The sequence below is a fragment of the Rhinolophus sinicus genome, chromosome 8 (genome assembly GCF_057876585.1).
Source record: "Rhinolophus sinicus isolate RSI-liver-muscle chromosome 8, RSI-T2T, whole genome shotgun sequence".
Classification (NCBI taxonomy): Eukaryota; Metazoa; Chordata; class Mammalia; order Chiroptera; family Rhinolophidae; genus Rhinolophus; species Rhinolophus sinicus.
The window spans coordinates 50,219,336-50,238,744 of record NC_142508.1 but is presented as its reverse complement, the minus strand read 5'-3'; the positions used below and the strand labels follow the sequence as shown (position 1 = coordinate 50,238,744).

At 45.9% G+C, this 19,409-nt stretch overlaps 1 protein-coding gene across 2 annotated transcripts in view; it reads right to left on the bottom strand.

Annotated features, from left to right (window-relative positions):
* Positions 1 to 15,924: 15,924 nt before the first annotated feature.
* The window catches only part of CA5A (carbonic anhydrase 5A), a 34,008-nt gene continuing 30,523 nt past the window's right edge, over positions 15,925 to 19,409 (bottom strand). The window contains exons 6-7 of one of the 2 annotated variants that reach the window (XM_019742752.3): positions 18,931 to 19,086; positions 15,925 to 16,236 (exon numbers count right to left, since the gene is read on the bottom strand). In XM_019742752.3, the coding sequence (XP_019598311.3) occupies positions 16,093 to 16,236; positions 18,931 to 19,086 (300 nt within the window). In that variant the 3' untranslated portion in view covers positions 15,925 to 16,092. The remainder of the gene's footprint in view (positions 16,237 to 18,930; positions 19,087 to 19,409) is intronic. The other variant, XM_074314468.2, reaches the window with a different exon arrangement.

The following is a 19,409-nucleotide window of genomic DNA, read 5'->3' as shown; positions in this document are numbered from 1 at the left end:
ATTATCTGGGGGGAAACGCTAGGTCTCTAAGAGGGGGTGGTGGGGAGTGGGGGCGGGGGAAGTGATTTCCAGAGCTAGGATTTAAAGCTAAATCTAATCAAAGTCATAAGGACCCTTGGTTTCAGTAGCACTTGCCTAGTGCCACAAAGTAGCCGGTTTGTGGTTGGAAGTATCTCACATTTTATGCGAAACTGGAGACACTGTATCCAGGGGTGTCAAGCCTGTGGGCCAACGGCCTGCAATTCATTGTTAATCGGCCCGCAGCAAATTCCAAAAATATATTTAGTTTACTTAAATAAACCAGGTGAGGCAATATGTACTTTACCTCAAGTGAATGGCCCGGCTGTTTGTATATTTTACCGCATATGGCCCTTGGTAAAAAACGTTGAAAAAAGTTTGGACACCCCTGCACTACACCATCCTTACCACCTGTGTAACACAGGTCTGCGCTTTCTCTGACTTTCTTTAGGAGTGGATTTTTGGATCACGGGGTCTGCACTATCTGAGCCCACTCCAGGGATGCCGTTAGTGTCCGTGGTAAAGATTTACTCTAAGCCTGGGAAGTTACCTCTGGGTCTTTCCATTAAAAGGCTTATTGTAATGAGTTGCTATTGGAATAAATATACTGATGAGGACCCTGTCCGTCAATGGCCAGAAGATGGATCTTTTGAATGGGAGAAACTTGTATCTTTAAAACAAATATTAGAAAGTTCTCATAAACGCCTTATTGGTATTTATGGGAAGAGCTAATAGAAAAGAGAACACGAAGAAGCATAACAGCTAGCTTAAAAGATTCCCTTAATAAAATCAAAGAACAGAAGTTAAACTTAGCACAAAAATTAAAGAACAAATAGAATGTAAATTCTCCTTCTCCTCCCACATATAGTTCCCTTTATCCCCGACTCCCTGTCCCAGATCTTACAGAAAATCTTTTGGATCTTTGGGCCCCAGATCTAAACGACCCCCCCACACACACACACACAAAAGAAAAAACAAACAAACAAACATAAAAACAAAAAACCTAGCTTCAGCTCCTGAGTCAGATCTCTTAAATCCTAAAAAGTCTTCCAACATCCCCAGAAGACGTCTTAAACTCCCAGCTGCCTGTTTTAACTTCCCTTCCTTTACACGATGTACAGAGGTCTTTAAGGTCTGATTGCCAAGCTAGAGGCATCCAGGTGATTTGTGTAAATGCTGAACGCCAGGAAATGAATTTAATACAAACGGCGAGAAAGGGCAGGAAGGCTCACTTTGCAGTTCCCGTTGATTTCTCCTCTTTTCCAGGACTCGATAAATAGGCCTTACCAGCTTCAGATATTCATATGAAATGTTCCTTGCGCATGTATCCTGATCCCCTGCCCCCAAGAATCCATGTCCCCTGGACAGCAGCTGATCTTCTAACCTATAAAACCCTCTTACTCTGTCTGTCTCCTCTCTCTCTGAAGATCCAACAAAGTTCAGAGAGGCATTAGAAAGGTGAATAGCTATTTATAACCGCTCACACAGGGATCTGGATTGGCTGCTAAGGGGAGTCATTCCAGCTCATTGTACAGTAGTTATCAGACAGGCCAGATGACCACCTGGAGAAGAACACCCTCCTCATAGGGAGAACAGATGGCCAGACCCTCTCCCAGGCCCTCCTGTAAATGAGCTGGAGTCGGCTCAAGTGGAAGCCGTCTGATATTCAAGGGTTAATAGGAGTGGTCATGGAGGCTTTTCCTTCCAACGCAAATTGGTCCAAAGTTGAATTGTGTACTCAAAACAGAATGAGCGTATCTAAAAGCATCTGTTGTTGAATGTTTTGTAGAAACCTTTCAGAGACACACTGCATTAAACCCAGCAGCTCCGGGGCATAGGAATCTCTTCATTTCTGCTCTTGCGGGGAAATCTTCTCCCTGATATTAAAAACCAAATTCAAAAAACTGTTGTTGGTTAGAGTGGGCAATCCTTAAGCGTGTTGATTGAAGCCACCACACAATTTTTTGAAAATAGTTTGCAGGAATGCAGAAGGACAAAACAATTAAAAGCTTCCATTCTTGCTTTGTAACTTGAGTCGTTAGAAAGACAAAAGCATGACTTGAGAGTAAATTTAAGCCCCCCCCCCCATTTGTCTCCAGACTTTTGCAGATACTGCAAGAAATCAGGACATTGGAAAAAAAAACTGTCCAGCGCTTAAGAAAAAAAGTCTAAAAGGCAATACTTCTACGTAAGCCCCAGAACCCCAGAAGTTTCCTTTTTTTTCCTGATGGACAAGTCCCCCTTAACTGATGGTGTCAGCTGGTTGTCGCCTACCATTAAACTTAAACTCGAGGAGCAGGAACTGGATTTCTTAATTGATACTGGTGCCACTTTCTCTACCATCCACTCAGAGGGTCTTTCGCTACCCATCACCCCTGACAATCCAAGCAGTAGGAGTTTCCAGGCAGCGTGTTTCCTTGCCCCTGTTTCAGCCTACATCAATATCCTGGGACCCTCTCCACTCTCAGCATGCTTTTCTAGTTTCTGGCGGTTCACCAGCAAACCTTGATAGAGAGTTGCCATGTAAATTGAATGCAACTATAAGTTGTAATGAAAATGGTGTTTTCATTTCTCTGCCTTCAGACCAACCTCCAAATTTCCTAATTCCTTTACTGGAAATTCATTGTCAATTGAACTCCTCGGAAGAGGAGGAGATTTATTCAAAAGATGTCCCAAGTCACCTCCGGGCCACACATGTAAATAAAGTTGGATTGCCAGAGTGTAGAGTCCCTTTGCATTACTAGGAAGAAAAACCATTTCCTTCACCAGCTCGGTACCTGCTCTCCAGAAATGCAGAGCAATGAGTTTACCCTGAAAACAGACTCCCTCTAAAACAGGGAATGTTATTTTTGACTTCCTCATGCAACAACACTCCAATCTTGCCAGTACATAAAGAGGGTAAATTTGATGCAGCTGGAAACCAAATTTGTCAGTCTGTACATGTCCCAAGAGCCCTAAGTCATTCTTCCCCACTGAATCTTCTCTATTCTTTCCTCAATTCCCGCTGATACAGCCTGGTTTACGGTAGTTGACCTCTGCTCAGCATACTTTTCTATCCCTGTCCATTTTGACTCCCGGTTTCTTTTTGCATTTACATTGCAAGGGAGAAACTTGACACAGACTCATCACCTTCAGGTATATTGTGAGTCCCCCTCAATATTTTCCCAGTCCTTAAAGCAGATTTAGACTCTGTAGCCTTTACCCAAGTCTCCATGCTTGTTGGATATGTTATTGATGACCTTTTGCTTTGTAATCAAACTAAGCAAGGAGCTCTTAATAGACTTACTCATTCTTAAAATTACTAACTAAATCAGGCCACCAAGCTTCCAGATCTAAAGTTCAATCGGTAAAAACAACTGTTATCTGCTTAAGACATGAGATATCTCAGGGCATTCAAAAGCTAACCCCCAAACGCCTTGAGTCCATTTATCCATCCCTCTCCCCAAAACTAAAGTACAATTTTAGGGGCACCTGGCTACTGCTGCCAATGGATTCCTAATTTTGCAGTCCTTGCTAAACATGTGTGTGCCCTTCTCCCAGATAACATCCCAGACCCTATTTCCTGGCCTTCAGAGGCATTAACCTCTTTTGAAGCTTTAAAACAAACTCAGTTCACACCCCTAGCTCTTGGCTTTGACAAATCCTTTCATTTATACAGCCATGAAAAGAACTGGATTGCTGCAGGTGTCTTAGGACAATCTTTTGACTCTCAGAGACCTCCCATTGCATCTTTCTCATGCCAATTAGACCCTGTGGCATCAGGCCTGCCCCCCTGTTTACCTGTGGTGGCCTGTGGTGACAGCAGTTGCTGCTTCGATGGACAGAGCCAGTACTCTAACATGTGGCTCCCCCATTCACCTCTATGTTCCCATGCTGTGCCGGGTATTTTACAAGTTCTTCAGACTAGCACCTCTCCACGTGGCCGCGACAGACCACCTATGAACAGGCACTTTTAACTAACCCCTCCATCATCTTACTTAGTAGGCATAATGCCTTCCATCCAGCTATTTTACTACTCCTTCCTGATGGTGGATTGCCCCACTCTATTCCCCACAATTGCCTGGCCACTATAGAAATGGTCTCAAAGCCACAGGAATCTGTCAGACATTCCTTTAGGTAACCCAGGCGTACTTTTATTTTGTGATGGCTCCTGTACATGAAATGTTCAGGGAAACCTAACAACTGGTTATGGCATAGGTTCTCCAAAGAATACCTTGAAGCAGATTCTTTGCCCCCTGTAAAATCAGCCCAAGCTGCTGAACTCATAGCTCTTACCAGAGCTTCCACATTAGCAAAAGGAAAAACTGCCACCATCTATACAGACTCTAATATGCTTTTGGAGTCTGTCAGGCTGTTGGCACCATTTGGAAATCCTGTGGATTCTTCTGTAGGTACTCCCAATTGCTAAAGGGCATATAATTGCTGCCCTAGTACACGCCATTCACCTTCCATCTAACATTGCTCTTGTTCACTGTGCAGCCCACGCTAAGGAAACTGGTACTGGACCTTTAGGAAACCACAGGGCTGACAGAGCCGCACCATGTGCAGCCCAAAACAGAACCCCTTCTCCTTTCTCTACCCAATTTGAAACCTGCCTTTATCCCTGGCTGGTATTAACTACTGGGCAAATGCTTCCCAATCTGAAAAAGACAAATGGGTACGAAACAATTATCCAGTGAATTTTATATTGGGCCAAATGGACTTCTTATAGCTCCTTTTCTTTTGGCTTTTTGGCTTGCACTTATATCCCACCAAATGGGACATACGTATAGACACGGTGTAAGTGGTCAGAAGTTTTGCAGGTCCCAGGGCAAAACCAATTATCTTTCAGTTCCTTACAAAGGATCTGCAAAACTTCTGACCACTTATTTCCCAGTGTACTACTTGTAATCTCACCAAACTCCTGGAAGAAATCAGTACCTCAGGAAGTCCTCCTAGACCCACACTGCCCCTTGCGATACCCCCAGTGACTTTTATAGACTTGCCCCCACTTTAGGCTATTCTCACTGTCTGGCTGTTGTCTGCATGTGTAGAGGGTGGACTGGATGCTAAGCGACTGGACGTGCTGATGCCACAATTGTGGTACAGAAACGAATAACTGAGGTTATTCTACATTTTGGCATTCCCTTATGGATTGGCTCAGACCGAGGAACTCATTTTAAAACAGAGATAAACCACCTACTTGCAAAAACGCTGGGGTATTCCTTAAAACTTCATGCCCCCTACCATCTGCAATCATCAAGGCAAGTGGAATGTAAAGCTCTGGACATAAAAAGGACTTTAGGAAAGATCTGTCAAGAAACTGGATGCAATGTCCAGAAGCTTTACCCTTGGCTCTTATAAAGATCCAGAATACTCCAAATAGGAAATGTGGTTTAACCCCTTTCGAAATAGTATTTGGACACCCAATGCCTTCTGGAATCTCTAAACCTTCCATTCACGGATTAAGTGAACACTCTGGAAACCTAAGTAAAACATTTGATGCTATGACTAGCTAGACACGAGAGCTAACTAGTGTGCTTGAAGCTAAAAGAGGCGTGGCCCCTCCTGACTGGCAAGGCTTGCCATGCCTTTCGGCCGGGAGACTGGGTGTCTTTAGAAGAAAATACACACTGTCACCTCGATGGGAAGGACCTTCTGAGGTACTGCTAAACATCTACACTGCCATCAAAATGAAAGAAAAAGCCTCCCAGATCCATGTTAGTCATGTCAAAATAGACCCAGAGCATCACTCTCAGGACACCTGGGAGACAGTCCCTACAGGTGACCTTAAACTGAGAATTTCCATGACGAATTCCCAGGCCCCAGAACAAATGGCATCGCGAACTAGACAGCTTTTCCAAAGATCACAGGTGAAGAAACCTCGCTTTTACCTACCTCCCACCCCTCACTAGCCTCTGCCTTTAAGACTCTTTTTATGTGCACATCTACACACACCTCCTCTTATTAATGACCATCCCCCCCCCATTTTATTAAACTTCTTTTTTAGATAGCTGACTGGAGAGTGGTTATCCCTGTTCTTTCTCTAAGTTTCCACTATGAGTTCCGTTACTAACTCTTTTTCAACAACGTGGGCACAGACCAAACACCCCCATGCCAGCTTACCAAACCCTGGCTACATTAACTAATCAATCTGACTGGTGGTTATGTCGGCATCTAGATAGTGCAAAAGAGCCTGAAATAGTCTTTGTTTCCAGTCGATTTGAACAGCTGGTGGACGGAATTTGGAAGATGGATGAGCAACAGTGTGTGGTATCCATGACAAGACAAATGTCAATCAGATGAGTCATTTGGGCCCCAGAAAACCTCTAGAAAAGCTCAAGAACTGTCCTTCTTCAGATGAGTCATTTGGGCCCCAGAAAACCTCTATAAAAGCTCAAGAACTGTCCTTTGCTCAAGTAAAGACAAAAAACTTTTTCCTTTGCATTGAAACTGGACACAACTTTGGACCTTTCCTGGGTGACATACCAGGAATAATATTTCTGTGGTTTGATTCCACAGAAAGGATTTTGAAATCTCTCAAGGAAATTGCAAGTAACTTTAGCATTACTCATTGCTGAGAAGCAAAGTTAGAGATGATAGGGTTAGATTTTTCATTTAGGGCTCAGCTAAGTTAAAAAAAGAAGAAAAGAAAAGAAAAGAAAAGAAAAGAAAAGAAAAGAAAAGAAAAGAAAAGAAAAGAAAAGAAAAGAAAAGAAAAGAAAAGAAAAGAAAAGAAAAGAAAAGAGGGGCGGCCGGATGGCTCAGTTGGTTGGAGTGTAAGCTCTGAGCAACAAGGTTGCCAGTTTGATTCCCACATGGGCCAGTGAGCTGCGCCCTCCACAACCAGATTGAAGGACAACCACTTGGAGCTGATGGGTCCTGGAGAAACGCACTGTCCCCTAATATTCCCCAATAAAATGTATAAAAAATAAAAATAAAAGAGTTTGCCTATGCTTCAGGCACTATGCTTATGACTATCATGGTGAGGGTTGTGCCCTGTTTCTCAGCTATGTCCCCAAGCTTGGCCTTGTCAGTGCTCAGAAAGAATACCCTTTCAAGAGGAAGCAATAATAGGAAATGAGTTAAGAGTTCAGGCCTACCCATCAGTGGATAAATAAAATGTAGCATAACCATACAATGGACTATTATTCACCCAAAAAAGGAATGACGCACTGACCCACGCTACAGCATGGATGAACTGTGACGACATTATGTTCAGTGAGAGAAGCCAGACGCATGGTGTTGTATGGTGCTGTTTATATGAAATGTCCAGAAAAGGTAAATCCAGAGAGACAGAAGGCGTGTTGGTGGTTGCCGGGGCCACAGGGAGAAGATGGGGAGTGACTGGGTTTCTCTGTGGGATCATGCATTGTCTTGGCCTGAGAGAGTGGTGATAGTTGCACAGAATGGTGAATGTGCAGACACCTCTGAAGCACCTGGGACTCCAAGCTAAAAGACGCTGCGGAAGCATGTCTGGGCAGAGTCAGCTGGAAGGAGGGACAGAATCAATGCGATATTGCCCTGTGGAGGCTGGAGGCCCCACTGGCTAGCCTCCGTGAAGGGTCCTGCAGACGCTGAAGTAGGTTTGCAGGTTGTCAGGGCCCAGGGTTTCCTCCCTCCTCAGGCCGGCCATCTCCAGGACATTTGGCACCTCATCTTTCCTCGATCAGGGAGGGACGGGTGGGAGTGGGGTGATGAGGTAGCACCAAACAGTCAGCTCCTGGTGGCCAGCTCGGCCGGCAGGAAGGAAGTTGCAAGGAGTGGGGGAGGGGCTCCAGCATCATCTGTCCAGTCTCTATCGGCAATTCCAACCCAAGGGACACAGCCAGTGGTGGAAAGACCTTGGCTGCCTCTGCTCCCCGTGCCCATATGGCTAGAGTGATTCCTTAGGAGAACCCAGATGGCCTCCAGATGAGATCCCGCTCACTGTGCTTGAGCACTCCATTTTGGAGGTGCTACACATGTCACCCCATGTCTCCCCAAGGCCGCTCTGGCTCCTGGGGGCCCATGGGGCTGCGCCTGCCTGCTGAGGGTCAGACCCCAATCATTTTTATAGTTCTCCACTCAGCAGTACACACACGCCTCTGCTTTACTGCATTTCCCCCTTTTTAGGTTCTAGAAATGAGTGAGGGATGGAAAAACAGAAAGGCTATGACTAATCAAAAGCGTAGCTCTCACAAGTTAAAATGGCAAGACAAGGTCAGAGTTGCGGGGAATAGGAGATCTCTAGCTTTGGTCAGATTTCTCCACCTTTACCCCCAAACCTCCACTCCCAGCTTTTTGATCCACTGAAGGCAACTCTTTCCTCCAAGCCGCTGGCACGAAACACCTTGGCTTTACCCTTAACACCTCACTTTCTCTCTTATCCCACAGTCAGTAGGGCTGGATCACAACACCAATGTCTCCAGCATCCACTTCTCTTACCATCACTGCTGGGTGGCTTTGCTTAGACAGTTTGTAGTCCACCTGTGTCTGTCCCCTGTAAGACCGTGATTGAGATGTACCTGCTCTGAAGTGTCCTCACTCCCCTTGGAGCAAAACCCCACCTTTACATGGTCCCCAAGGCCCCTCTGGACCTGTCCTCTCTGGTCAGATCTCTGTCCTCTTCTCTTGATACTGTGCCCTCGCTCCCTTCATTCTAGCCATGCTGGTCTCTCTGATGCTCTGGAACTTTCCAGAACCATCTCCGGTACCTGCACAGCTTATTCTTTCACCTCATGCAAGTCTTTGCTCAGATGTCAACTTCTCAGTGAGTCAACCCTGACCCGGTACCTGGCTCCCTGCCTCCACTCTGCTCTTTCTGGAGCCCTGGTCGCCTCTAGCAGATTCCACCCTTGCTTATTACACCCGTCATCTCAGTATTGTTCGCCCTGCGGATGCAAGCCCCACCCGGGCCAGGGCCGGGGTGCTTTGTTGTTTCGCCCACAGATGTATCCTGCTTGTCTTACACACTAACTGGTACGTACTGGTGGGAGGTGTTCAGTTGTTGGATATTAAACTGATGTGAAGCTGTGTGTTTTATTATGAAATACTGAAAAAAATCAAGAATATGTAAGATGGATATATATATATATATATATATATATATATATATATATATATGAAAAGCCTATTGTTTGATGTTTCCACCTTTGATATGTGTTTATGTGTTCAGAGACTTAGAACCCCTCCCTATAGGATGGCCACCTCTGAATTTCCAGAATTCAGTAGAAAGGATCAGAAGATTTCACTTTGCTTAAAAGTAATTCCCGGGCGGCCAGATGGCTCTGCTGGTTAGAGCGCGAGCTCTCAACAAGGTTGCCGGTTCAATTCCCACATGGGATGGTGGGCTGTGCCTTCTGCAACTAAGATTGAAAACGGAGACTGGACTTGGAGCTGAGCTGCACCCTCCAAACTAGATTAAAGGACGACTTGGAGCTGATGGGCCCTGGAGAAACACACTGTTCCCCAATATTCCTGCTCCATGCCTACTCCATGCTGCTCCATGCTGCTCTGTACCTGCTTCCCTCAGTCACGATGTGCAGCAGCACAGGGGAGAGGGTGACTTCTCCTCGGATGGTGCCAAGGAAAATATCACAAAATAGGAGACACTTGGACTGAGCTTGAATGATAGAAAAACGTTTATGAGCAGAGCCTGACGGGTTAGGGCATTGCCAGGAGAAAACAGCATGGTTCAGGTGCTGAGGCAAGACTGCACACTGCTATTCGGGGATGGCAAGCAGCACTGAGCTCTACGAGTTGGAGCACCTCATTCACTTTCTACCAAATGAGTGTTTATTTGGTGCTGCGAGCAAGTGAGCAGATGAGGACACCACCCTCGCAGGACTTACCTTCCAGAGTGGGAAACAAGCAGTGAACAGCTATCAAGCATGATGACAAGTGATGAGTGCCTGGACGCAAGCAGTGGGTGACAGGAAGAGGATGACAGGGAGACCTGTGGTCAGGGCAGAGGCTGAGGAGGAGATTGAGGGTGTGGGTGACTCATGCAAATAGCTGTGGGGCAGCAAGGCACACAGAGAACTCCCTGAGCAGGGGTTGATGTGGAAGGGATCTTGGGGGTCCAATCTCACAGGAAGCAGCTTGTGCTTAATTCCAAGTGTAACAGAAAGCCTCAGTTTTGAACAGGGAAGCAGATAGTCAAGCTGACACTTCTCCCCAAAATCTTAGTCCTGTTAACAAAGAATGGATTAGGTGGGAATGGGCAAAGCTGGAAGGAAGTGGCAAAATCAGGAGGCTAGCGACATAATCCTGGCTAGAGATGAAGCCATTTCGTGGCAGTAGCAGAGAACATGGAGAACAGTGAGTGGATCTGGAATATGTCATAAGGTAGGGGGGCTGCCAACAGGACACACTGATGCCTGGGGTGCAGGGAATAAGGGGACAGAGAGCTCTGAGGGGTTTCCCCAAGGCTGGCTTGAGCGCTGGGTGGATGGAGGTGCCCTTTACTGAGATGGAATTGGTGGATGCCTTTTGGCAGGAGGGACAATACCTAAGGGACAAGGTTTCCCTTTATCACTGGCATACAGCTGTGCACCAGGCAGTCTGGGGGCTCCAAAGGGGCCTCCATGAGGCATGCGTGTTTCAGCTGAGAGCAGAAGGAAGAGGAACCATCAAGCAGGTGGGCGAGAGGATGTCCAGGCCCGCCAGGACCAGCTGTGGGAAGGGGCTGGGTTCCTGGCTGGCACAGAATGGGCAATAGAGAGGGGTTGGGGGAGGTGGGCAGAGACCACCACATAAGAACTGTGGAGTTTGTCCCCAGGGAGCAGCGAGGAGGGGATTTAGTCAGGCCTACCGCCCAGTCCCATGCAATCACCCAAAAGCCAGTACGGGAAAGGGAGGGTCGGAAGGGAGAGATGGCAGTTGACACGAACCTGCAAGCTTCTCACACATTTGTATTGTTACAAAACGAGAAAATAACATAAAAGCAAAGGGAGGAAGCCTTGAACTTTAAAAGTTGGGCCAGAAATTCTACAATACAAGCCTAGGCCACAATGGCGTCACTGCGAGAGCCATCCTACAAACCTGCAGACCTTGACTTCCGTGCCTGGCCGCCACTCCGGACAGGGAGTGGAAGCGCTTGTGTTTGTTATTTTGTGCTGTTGCTTTGAGGGCTGAGATCAACGTCTTTCCTCTCAGTGTGTTTGTGGTTTCATTGCCATGTGTCAGGTGGTGTGCTTACCGGGAGAATCTGTCTCAGGGTTAATGCCGGTTTTTTCAAAATAACTGACAAAAGAGAACATCCATCAGGAGACAAAGACATTTGTGCAGAGGAAAGACCTGTATCAACATGAAAAATGAAGAGCAAAGTACCCCACCTGTTCTTGGAACTCTTGTTGGGACATGATGTTACTGTGTGGTGAGTGGAGCCCAGCTCAGGGCGCTGTGGACTTTTCTCCCTCCTGCAAGGTCCCGCTGGGCCTTTCTCTACCAAAGTCCCTGTGGCAATGGATGGCCCACGGAGAACTGACGCATGGCTGCTGTCTTCCCCCATCCCACACTCCACCTCAGAGACCTCACCCTCCAATGACTGTCATTCCTTCCATATCGGAGAAGGCCACTCTCATGAGCCGCGAGAGAGCTGAGCAGGTGCCTTTTATGGATGGAGTTTTCATTAAAATCCAACTGCAGGTTATCATAGAATCAGATTTCTCACTCAACTGTCAAGTTCAGGACTTTGTGTGTTGCTGTGAGGCTGCATTCTTTTTCTTTCACTTAATTGCACACATCAGAGAAGTCAAGAGCAAAATGCTACACAGGCTTCAGAGGACCGCCTCCAATCCAGAGGTCGCAAAAGTCTCCACCCCTCAAGCGAGCCCCCCAGTTTCCCCATGAGAATGATTTCATAGAACTTGTTATAACAGCTGTATGGAACTGCTGTGGTCTTATCCTTGGCCACCCAATTCGGTCATTTGGGGAACTTTGTAAAAACCCCATTCCTCAGTCCCAGGGTACCACAAGCTTTGGGGATCAGGGCTGAGCTCCCCGTGGTTCTGACACACAGTAGAGTTGAGCATTGCTGAATATGCATGAAAAAACTCAGCCTGGGTCCTAGCTGGGAAGGCAGCTGTGTGAACTGTTATTGGTAGTGGCATGCCCGGTTGTTGGGTCAGCTCTCAGTTATTGATTATAAGCGAGTGGGGACATCAGCTTAGAAGCTGAACAGAAGCTTGTCTGTTTTGATCACGTCCTTTTCCAAAATCTCTTTTGACTCCTTTGAGCCCATCCTCTTTCACCCAACATCACTACCGAACTCGATCCTTTTAAGAGCCAAACATGTTTGATTTTAAACCATTTTTGTTGAGAAAGAATTGCCTGTGCCCTGCCTTAGTAAATAGAGTTGACTTCTCTTGGTGGTGCTGGTGACCTGGTGGCAGTATGTTTCATGATACCCTCAATAGGTAGCTAAGGAAGGAGGCAAGGGGAGGCCTGCCTGCTGAGCCTCTGCTAAAGGACTCCAGTGACATCCCTTGTTCTGTGGCCTCTGCACTCCCATCAGGGCATCCTGGCGCTTCCAATCTCCTGCCTGCTTCACTCACTCCTGCAAGTGCTTGAGTCAACCTCCCAGGTGGCCTCGTGTCCTGTCTACAGAGGCTCAGAAGCCTGAGCTCTCTAAAATGGGTTCCTTTAAATTGGGGTATAATAACCACCTCGTGAAGTGTGTAAACTGTATGAATATTGAGTACTCACCTCGTTGGTTTTTAACATACGTACAAACCCATGTAACTAACGCTCAGTGTTAAGATAGTGAGCTGTGTGCGCCCAACAAGGTAGCCACTGGCCAGCCATGTGTGGCGTTTACATTTTAACGAATTAAAGTTATGTGCAATTAAAAGTCATCCCCTCAGTCACACTGACTACATTTCAAGGGCTCAATGGCCACGTGTGCCCAAGGGCTGCTGTATGGCTCTGGAAAATCCTACCATCACAAAATGTGCTACAGGACAGTGCAGCTCTGAAACATTTGCAATAACCCCCACTCCCTGCCCTAGGCCCCCAGGCTCCAGTGCACCTTTCCCAATCTATCTCCTCCCCACATCCCCAGAAGAGACCAACCTCAGGGCTATTTGGCTAAAGTTGCCACGGATAGTGTCGCATATACAGTGTGATGAGCTGACTAATAGCCCAAGATGTCTACATCCTCATCCCTAGGACCTGTGACTATGTGACATTACGTGGCAAAGGGACTTTGCAGGTGTGACTAAGTTAAGGGTCTTGAGATGACCTTGGGTTATCCAGTGGGCCCAATGTCATCACAGGGTCCTTTCAAGAGAGACATAGCGGTCATTTGTTATAGCAGCCATAGGAAACTCTCTATATGAGATAAAGCCCATTTCGCTAGAGACTCAAGAATGGTTACATTGTCCTAAAAGACAAGGAATATTTGGGGGTCCAGACCAAACTTAAAATTATCTCCTTCTTTCCTGGACACCACCCGTCTCTGGCAACTGGAGCCACCCACCCATCCAGAGCCCTGCACCCAGCTGTCACATCCACACCTCACACACCCATCACCAATGCACCCAAACTTCTTTGTTTTGCGGTGAAAGAAAAATGACTCTGGAGCCTGTGTAAACCAACATTAAAACCTGTTGCGATGCATTTGGACAAAACATTGTAATATCATGGGCGCCCGTGAGCAGTTACACTTTTCCAGGAAAGAATGTGCACAAGGAAGTTTAAGATTGCTTTCTTTGTAGTAAGTGCCAGGACACTGAATAGCCCAAAGGCAGAATGTAAATTGTTGGCATGGTAAGTTCTGTGATTGGGAGAAAACAATGTAAATCTCTGCCAAAATAAACCACATCTATAATATAGGTTCTCTTTGATGTTAGGTGTTATTTGTGGACTGTAATGCATCTATTTATTCTTTATCTCCCCAAAATGAGATGGAGTTTCTCACTGCCCTTTGGGAGACAGACGAGCATTTGCTCATTTTTCTGTGCTGTTTCTCATTGTTTGTCTAACAGTAAGGTAATGCTGAAAGATAACATAATTAGGTTGTTGGTGGTGTTGCATCTCTACCAGAGGGGAACATTTTTAATTCTCTGAAAAGAAAAATGCTATTATCAATTAGGCGGTAATTCTGCATTAAAAAGGAAGGACGTTCTACAACATGGATAAACGCTGTGGATGTTATGCTGAATGAAATAAGCCAGTCACAAAAGGACAAGTACTGTGTGATTCCATTTATGTTTGATTCCTAAAACATGCAAAATCATAGAGATAGCCACGGAGGAATATTTTTCCTGTGATTCCCCAGACGATGTAGATGATGTTGGATCTGCTGGCAGTTTCTGGGTGTGGGCCGGGATCGTGTCTCATGAGGCCGAAGGATGGAAACACAGACCCAGGAGAGGCAAAGAGTTTTAAAAAGAGGATAGTTTATTGAAAGCAAAGGGTTAGAGCTCCCAAGCGGGAGGGGGTACCAAATGGGGGTGGCCTGTGACTGAGGCAAAAGCTCTTACTTTTATACCTTCCCTTGCCTGTTTGGGGAAGGGAAGCTGTTTGAAGAAGGGAACTGGCGCCTTCGAATGAAATTTGTCTACCGGGTTTGTTCTGCTTGTCCATCCTGAAGGGATTAGCAAAGTAACCCACTCTTATCTATCCGATCTGCTCCATTTGTCAGGCCAAAAGGAATTTTACGATTAACCTCAAGGCCTTGTTACGTTTTGTCCTGGAGTGAGGAGTGATTTCAAAACCTGGAGTTTTAGGATATAGTTGTCTTTGTTTGTTCCACCAGGGACCTCCCTGTCTCCCTAGGGACATGCTAGCTAAGCTGTATCAATAGGAAGTAGAATAGTGGGTACCAAGAGCTGGGGAGAGGGGAAAATGGAGAGTTATTGTTTAATATGGATGGCAGTTTTCAGTTTTACATGATGGAAAGAGGTATGGGGATGAATGGTAGTGATAATTGCAGATTACGAATACATTTAATACCACTGAACTATACACTTAAAAAATGGTGTAAATGGCAATTTTGTTATGTATATTTCATCACAATTTAAAAACAAACAAACAAACAAAAGACATTACACACCTTCCAGAATGACCACAATAAAATGGTGGCATGTCCTTTGGAGGAGTCAACTCCTTGGCTTTGAAGATGGAGGAAGAGGCCCTGAGCCAAGCAGTGCAGGTACCTCTAAAAGCTGGAAAAAGCAAGGGAGTGGATTCTCCTCTCAAGCTTCCAGAAGGAACCAGCCCTGCCGAGACACCTTGAATTGTGGACTTCTGGTCTCCAGAGCTGTGAGACAATAAATTTCTGTTGCTTTAAGTCTGCAGCGTGTGATTGCTATGGGCTAAATTGCGTCCTCCAGATTCAGATGTTGAAGCCCTAACCCCCACGGTGTCCATATTTGGAGATGGGACTTTCAGAAGGTAATAAAGATTGAATGAGGTCCTAAGGGGGGGGTTATAATTTGATAGGATTGGTGGCCTTATAAGAAGAACGCGAGCGCTGTGTTTACATGCATGCACCAAGGAAAGGCCATGTGAGGTGGGCACAGGGAGAAGCCACCATCTGCAAGTCAAGGAGAGAGGTCTCACCAGAACCTCATAGAGCGGACACCTTGGTCTCAGACTTCCATTTTCAGAATTGTGGGAAAATACGTCTCTGTTATTTAACCCCCCAGCTTGCTGTCATTTGTTACAGTAGCGCCACGCTACTGATCTATCCAGGCATTTGGAATTGGGTAAAAGGATGTTAGGCCCAGACTCTGTTGCCTGGGAACTATGGGGTGGACATGAGTGTGGAGAAACAGAGGGCACCTGCCTGGAGAGAGGAAAGCATGGAACCGAGAGAGGGCTGGGCAGACGACCTCAGTCAGCAGAGGCTTGTTTGGCCCACCTGAGGCTGCCATGCATGGCTGGGAGTCCCAAGAGATATTCCATGTCCCGGATATCCATTCCCCATCATACTTAAGCTTCCTTCAAGTTATTTTTATTGCAACTGAAAAGTACATTGACTAAAATAATGATCTCCATCTCTCTTTTTTAATTTCAGAGGTTATGGATGATCAGACCATGCAACTTGGGAAACAACACTTCCTCTTTTTAAAGTCGATTTTACCCATGGACTTGGACATAATGAATTTAGGATCTGGTGCCCTCTTCAGTGGCCTGGAAGGATGAATGGACCTTCCGGTTCATCAGGGGTTGAATTGGGCGGTAATTGTTCACCATCGTCTTCTCTTCTTCACCAAGTGCAGAAAACAGGAGCGTGCGAAACGCGGCCAGCTGGAATGGAGAGCAACTAGAGTGAGCTGGGCACAGGTACCGAGTGAACCAGCTCCCAAGTGTCCCTCATGCCTTGTATAGTCCCCTCCCACAATCATTCAGGGACGGTTCTGTGTGGCCAATACAATATGGCTGAGGTGACTCCTGAGCTAGGTCAGGAAAGGCATTGCAGCTTCCATCGCGATCTCTTGGATCAGTTGCTCTGGGGAAGCCATTCACCACGTTGTGAGGACACTCAAGCAGCCCCACGGAGAGGCCCATGAGGAGAGGAACTGAGCCAACAGCTAGCACCAACGTGCAGGCCACTTGCATGAGCCACTTTGGGAACGAATCCTCCAGCCCAATTCAAGCTTTCAGAAAACTGACATCTGACTGCAACTCCACGAGAGATCCCAAACTGGAACCACCCAAATTCTGACCTGAGGAGTGATTTTTGTTTTCTTAGGCCACTAAGTTTTGGAGCTATTTGTTACACAGCAATAGAGAACTAATACATACGATAGAAATGCTAAAAAGTAATACTTTATTTGCTTTTCATTCAAGGAATTAAAAGATTATTTTTAATGTATCATCTCATTTGTTCTCAGAATATACTTATGAGCTCTGTGAGAATAACTCACATGTTTAATTAAATACAGAAGTGGGATCTTATTTACATAGTGACCATTTACCGAGCAAGTCAGATCTGCACGGCTGATGAAGCACCCGACGAGCTATGTAGGACACTGTGCACACAGTTTCCCGGGCACTCCAGCTCAGTGCTCTTGCTTCGCCCATGGTTTTGACTCTGAGAAATGCAGACTTTCTCCTCTCTTTCACCTGGCAATCTCCTTTCCACTGACCAGGAGTGCACACACCCTAATACCCCCTCCCCAGGGTAAGGGACTTCTGCTGTACATTTTTGTATAATTCTCATCACCCTGTCTTAAAAGTATCCACTTATGTTTCCATTGTCCCAACAGACAGTAGTGTACAGAGACTAACATCATCGTTTCTATATCACCCCCTCCCTCCTCAACCCCTCTCACCCTCTCCTGCTGCAAACCTGCACATAATGGGTGCTCACTGCATATTTGTAGAGTGACGGAAGGAGTCTTGGTGACAAGGGCCGTTCTTCAGCCAAGGCCTTCCTCACATCTGTAACAGTTCTGGTTTGGGGATAGGGTGGGTAATCTACACCCCTTATGTCAAAGTTCAGACTTTCAGAGCAAAAGGCATCATTCCACATCATTTAAATAAGAGAATAGTTTTACAGATTTGTGAGGCTGGAAGACCTCTAAGAGCTCCTCTAGAGCCTTCAGAAGGAGTATCGCTGAACCAGAGGTGATAAATACTGTTGTCATTGATCAGAAATGTCTGCCCTGGGCAGAGGTAGGTGAGTGACAGCATGCTTGCTGCAGATTTGTCATCCCTACATCTAAACTGCCCTAGACAGACAGACTTTCTCCCAATTCTTGAGATTTCCAGATAAAAAGATACAACTTTAAAAAAAAGTATACAAGGAATATCTACTTATTTTAGAAAAATAAAATAGAATATTTACGTAAGGAAAAGGAAGAAAATAAAAACCACTGCAGAGCAGTAACCCTGGGAAAATTAGTAGGAACTTTGTGGTGTGTATCTACGTGCTAGAATAGGGTATTGTTCAGTAGATCTTCTCTCATGTCCCCTTACCCCACTGACTTTGGCCTTGCCATTGTAACATGCTTTGGTCAACAGGATGCAAATGGGCATGATGCAAGCAGAGCCTTAAGCGTGCATGTACGCTTTGGCTTGTCTTTTGCATTTTTGTCACTTACTGTGACAGACATGAGAGCATGAGAGACACTAGGCCTGACCCAACCCCCAATCACATTCTGTGAAGCCCGGCCATCCACAGCCTAAAACAAAGCTTCCCAGACAACCCATATACCCACTAGCAGAAAAAGTAAGTGCTTGTTTTAAGCCATTGAGTTGGGGGAGGGGGACTTGTTACATAGCATTATTGTACCAATAACCGACTAATACCCTCCTTCTGGAATTTTCTCTCGCACATATAGTTCCATAATTTCTTAATATGGCATGTGAGAAAATCCTCTGCAATTCCAAATTTTTTACTGTTCTAGAATTCAAAGAAGCAGAACACACTAAAATCTTCTCTTCTCCCTCAATGATCCTACTTGTTTAATCGCTTTCCAACATCCCTCTATGACATCCTTTTCTTGGGTAATTTATTTGCTAACAAACACTTACTGAGGGCCCATTATGGGTAAGGACCGATTATGTTTTAATTATAATAGCATTTCTGTTCTTTACCCTGACATAGACTGAAGAGTAAAGACGGACAGAGTTCAACCATTAGTCCTCAGGGATACGTGACACGTCTGAACTCTAAACCACTAAAGATTAGATAGTGCCAAAATATAACGGTTTTCCATCCCGTATCAGTCCCCTCTTCCTCCCCCCCCCACCCATTTCTCTCTCTCACACCCACTAATAGCTCAAGGTCAGAAGAAGAATTGTGATTTCAGACACCTCTGTTCAATCTCAACGAGCTCCTAGTTCAACTGGAAAATTCTTCTTATGCAGGAGCATCTAAAAACACACCAAAGAATAAAACTCCACTATGTTTGCTCACAATATCTCAATGACACTACCAAACAAGAGGAATTTCTTCAATGCAGTCCCACTCCCCTGGCTACAGGTGCAGCTCACCTGATTTGCAGCCACTTCAATGGGCTTCTTCTGAATGATCCAGGTGACTGACTCTGTTAGTGGAGGAGTGGTGAGGGAGCCCGGGTAGGTCCAGTAATCCCGGCAGGTGGGCAGCAGACAGGAGGGCTGGAAGGGGCCCACAGCTGCACGCGCATCCTGAGACACCGAGACGAGAGGCTGCGTCAGTGCTCAGGCGGAGATGCAGGAGGCGCAGGAAGGGAGGAAACCGCACTCCATCTTTATTTCGGCCATGTGGCCTTCATGTGTCTAGGAGGGAAGTGTGCTCCCCGAGATAAAGGCTGTGCGGGTGAAGCTGTCACATTTGGAAGCAGCAATAAGAAAATGTGACCCCAGTAGCAGAGCGCAGATCCCCACCCAATGCTTACATTTTTCCTTTTAAAGTTATTTTCCTACACCTAGGCTGTGACAATATCTCACTTTTAAAAATTGTGGTAAAATAACATGCACAACATAAAATG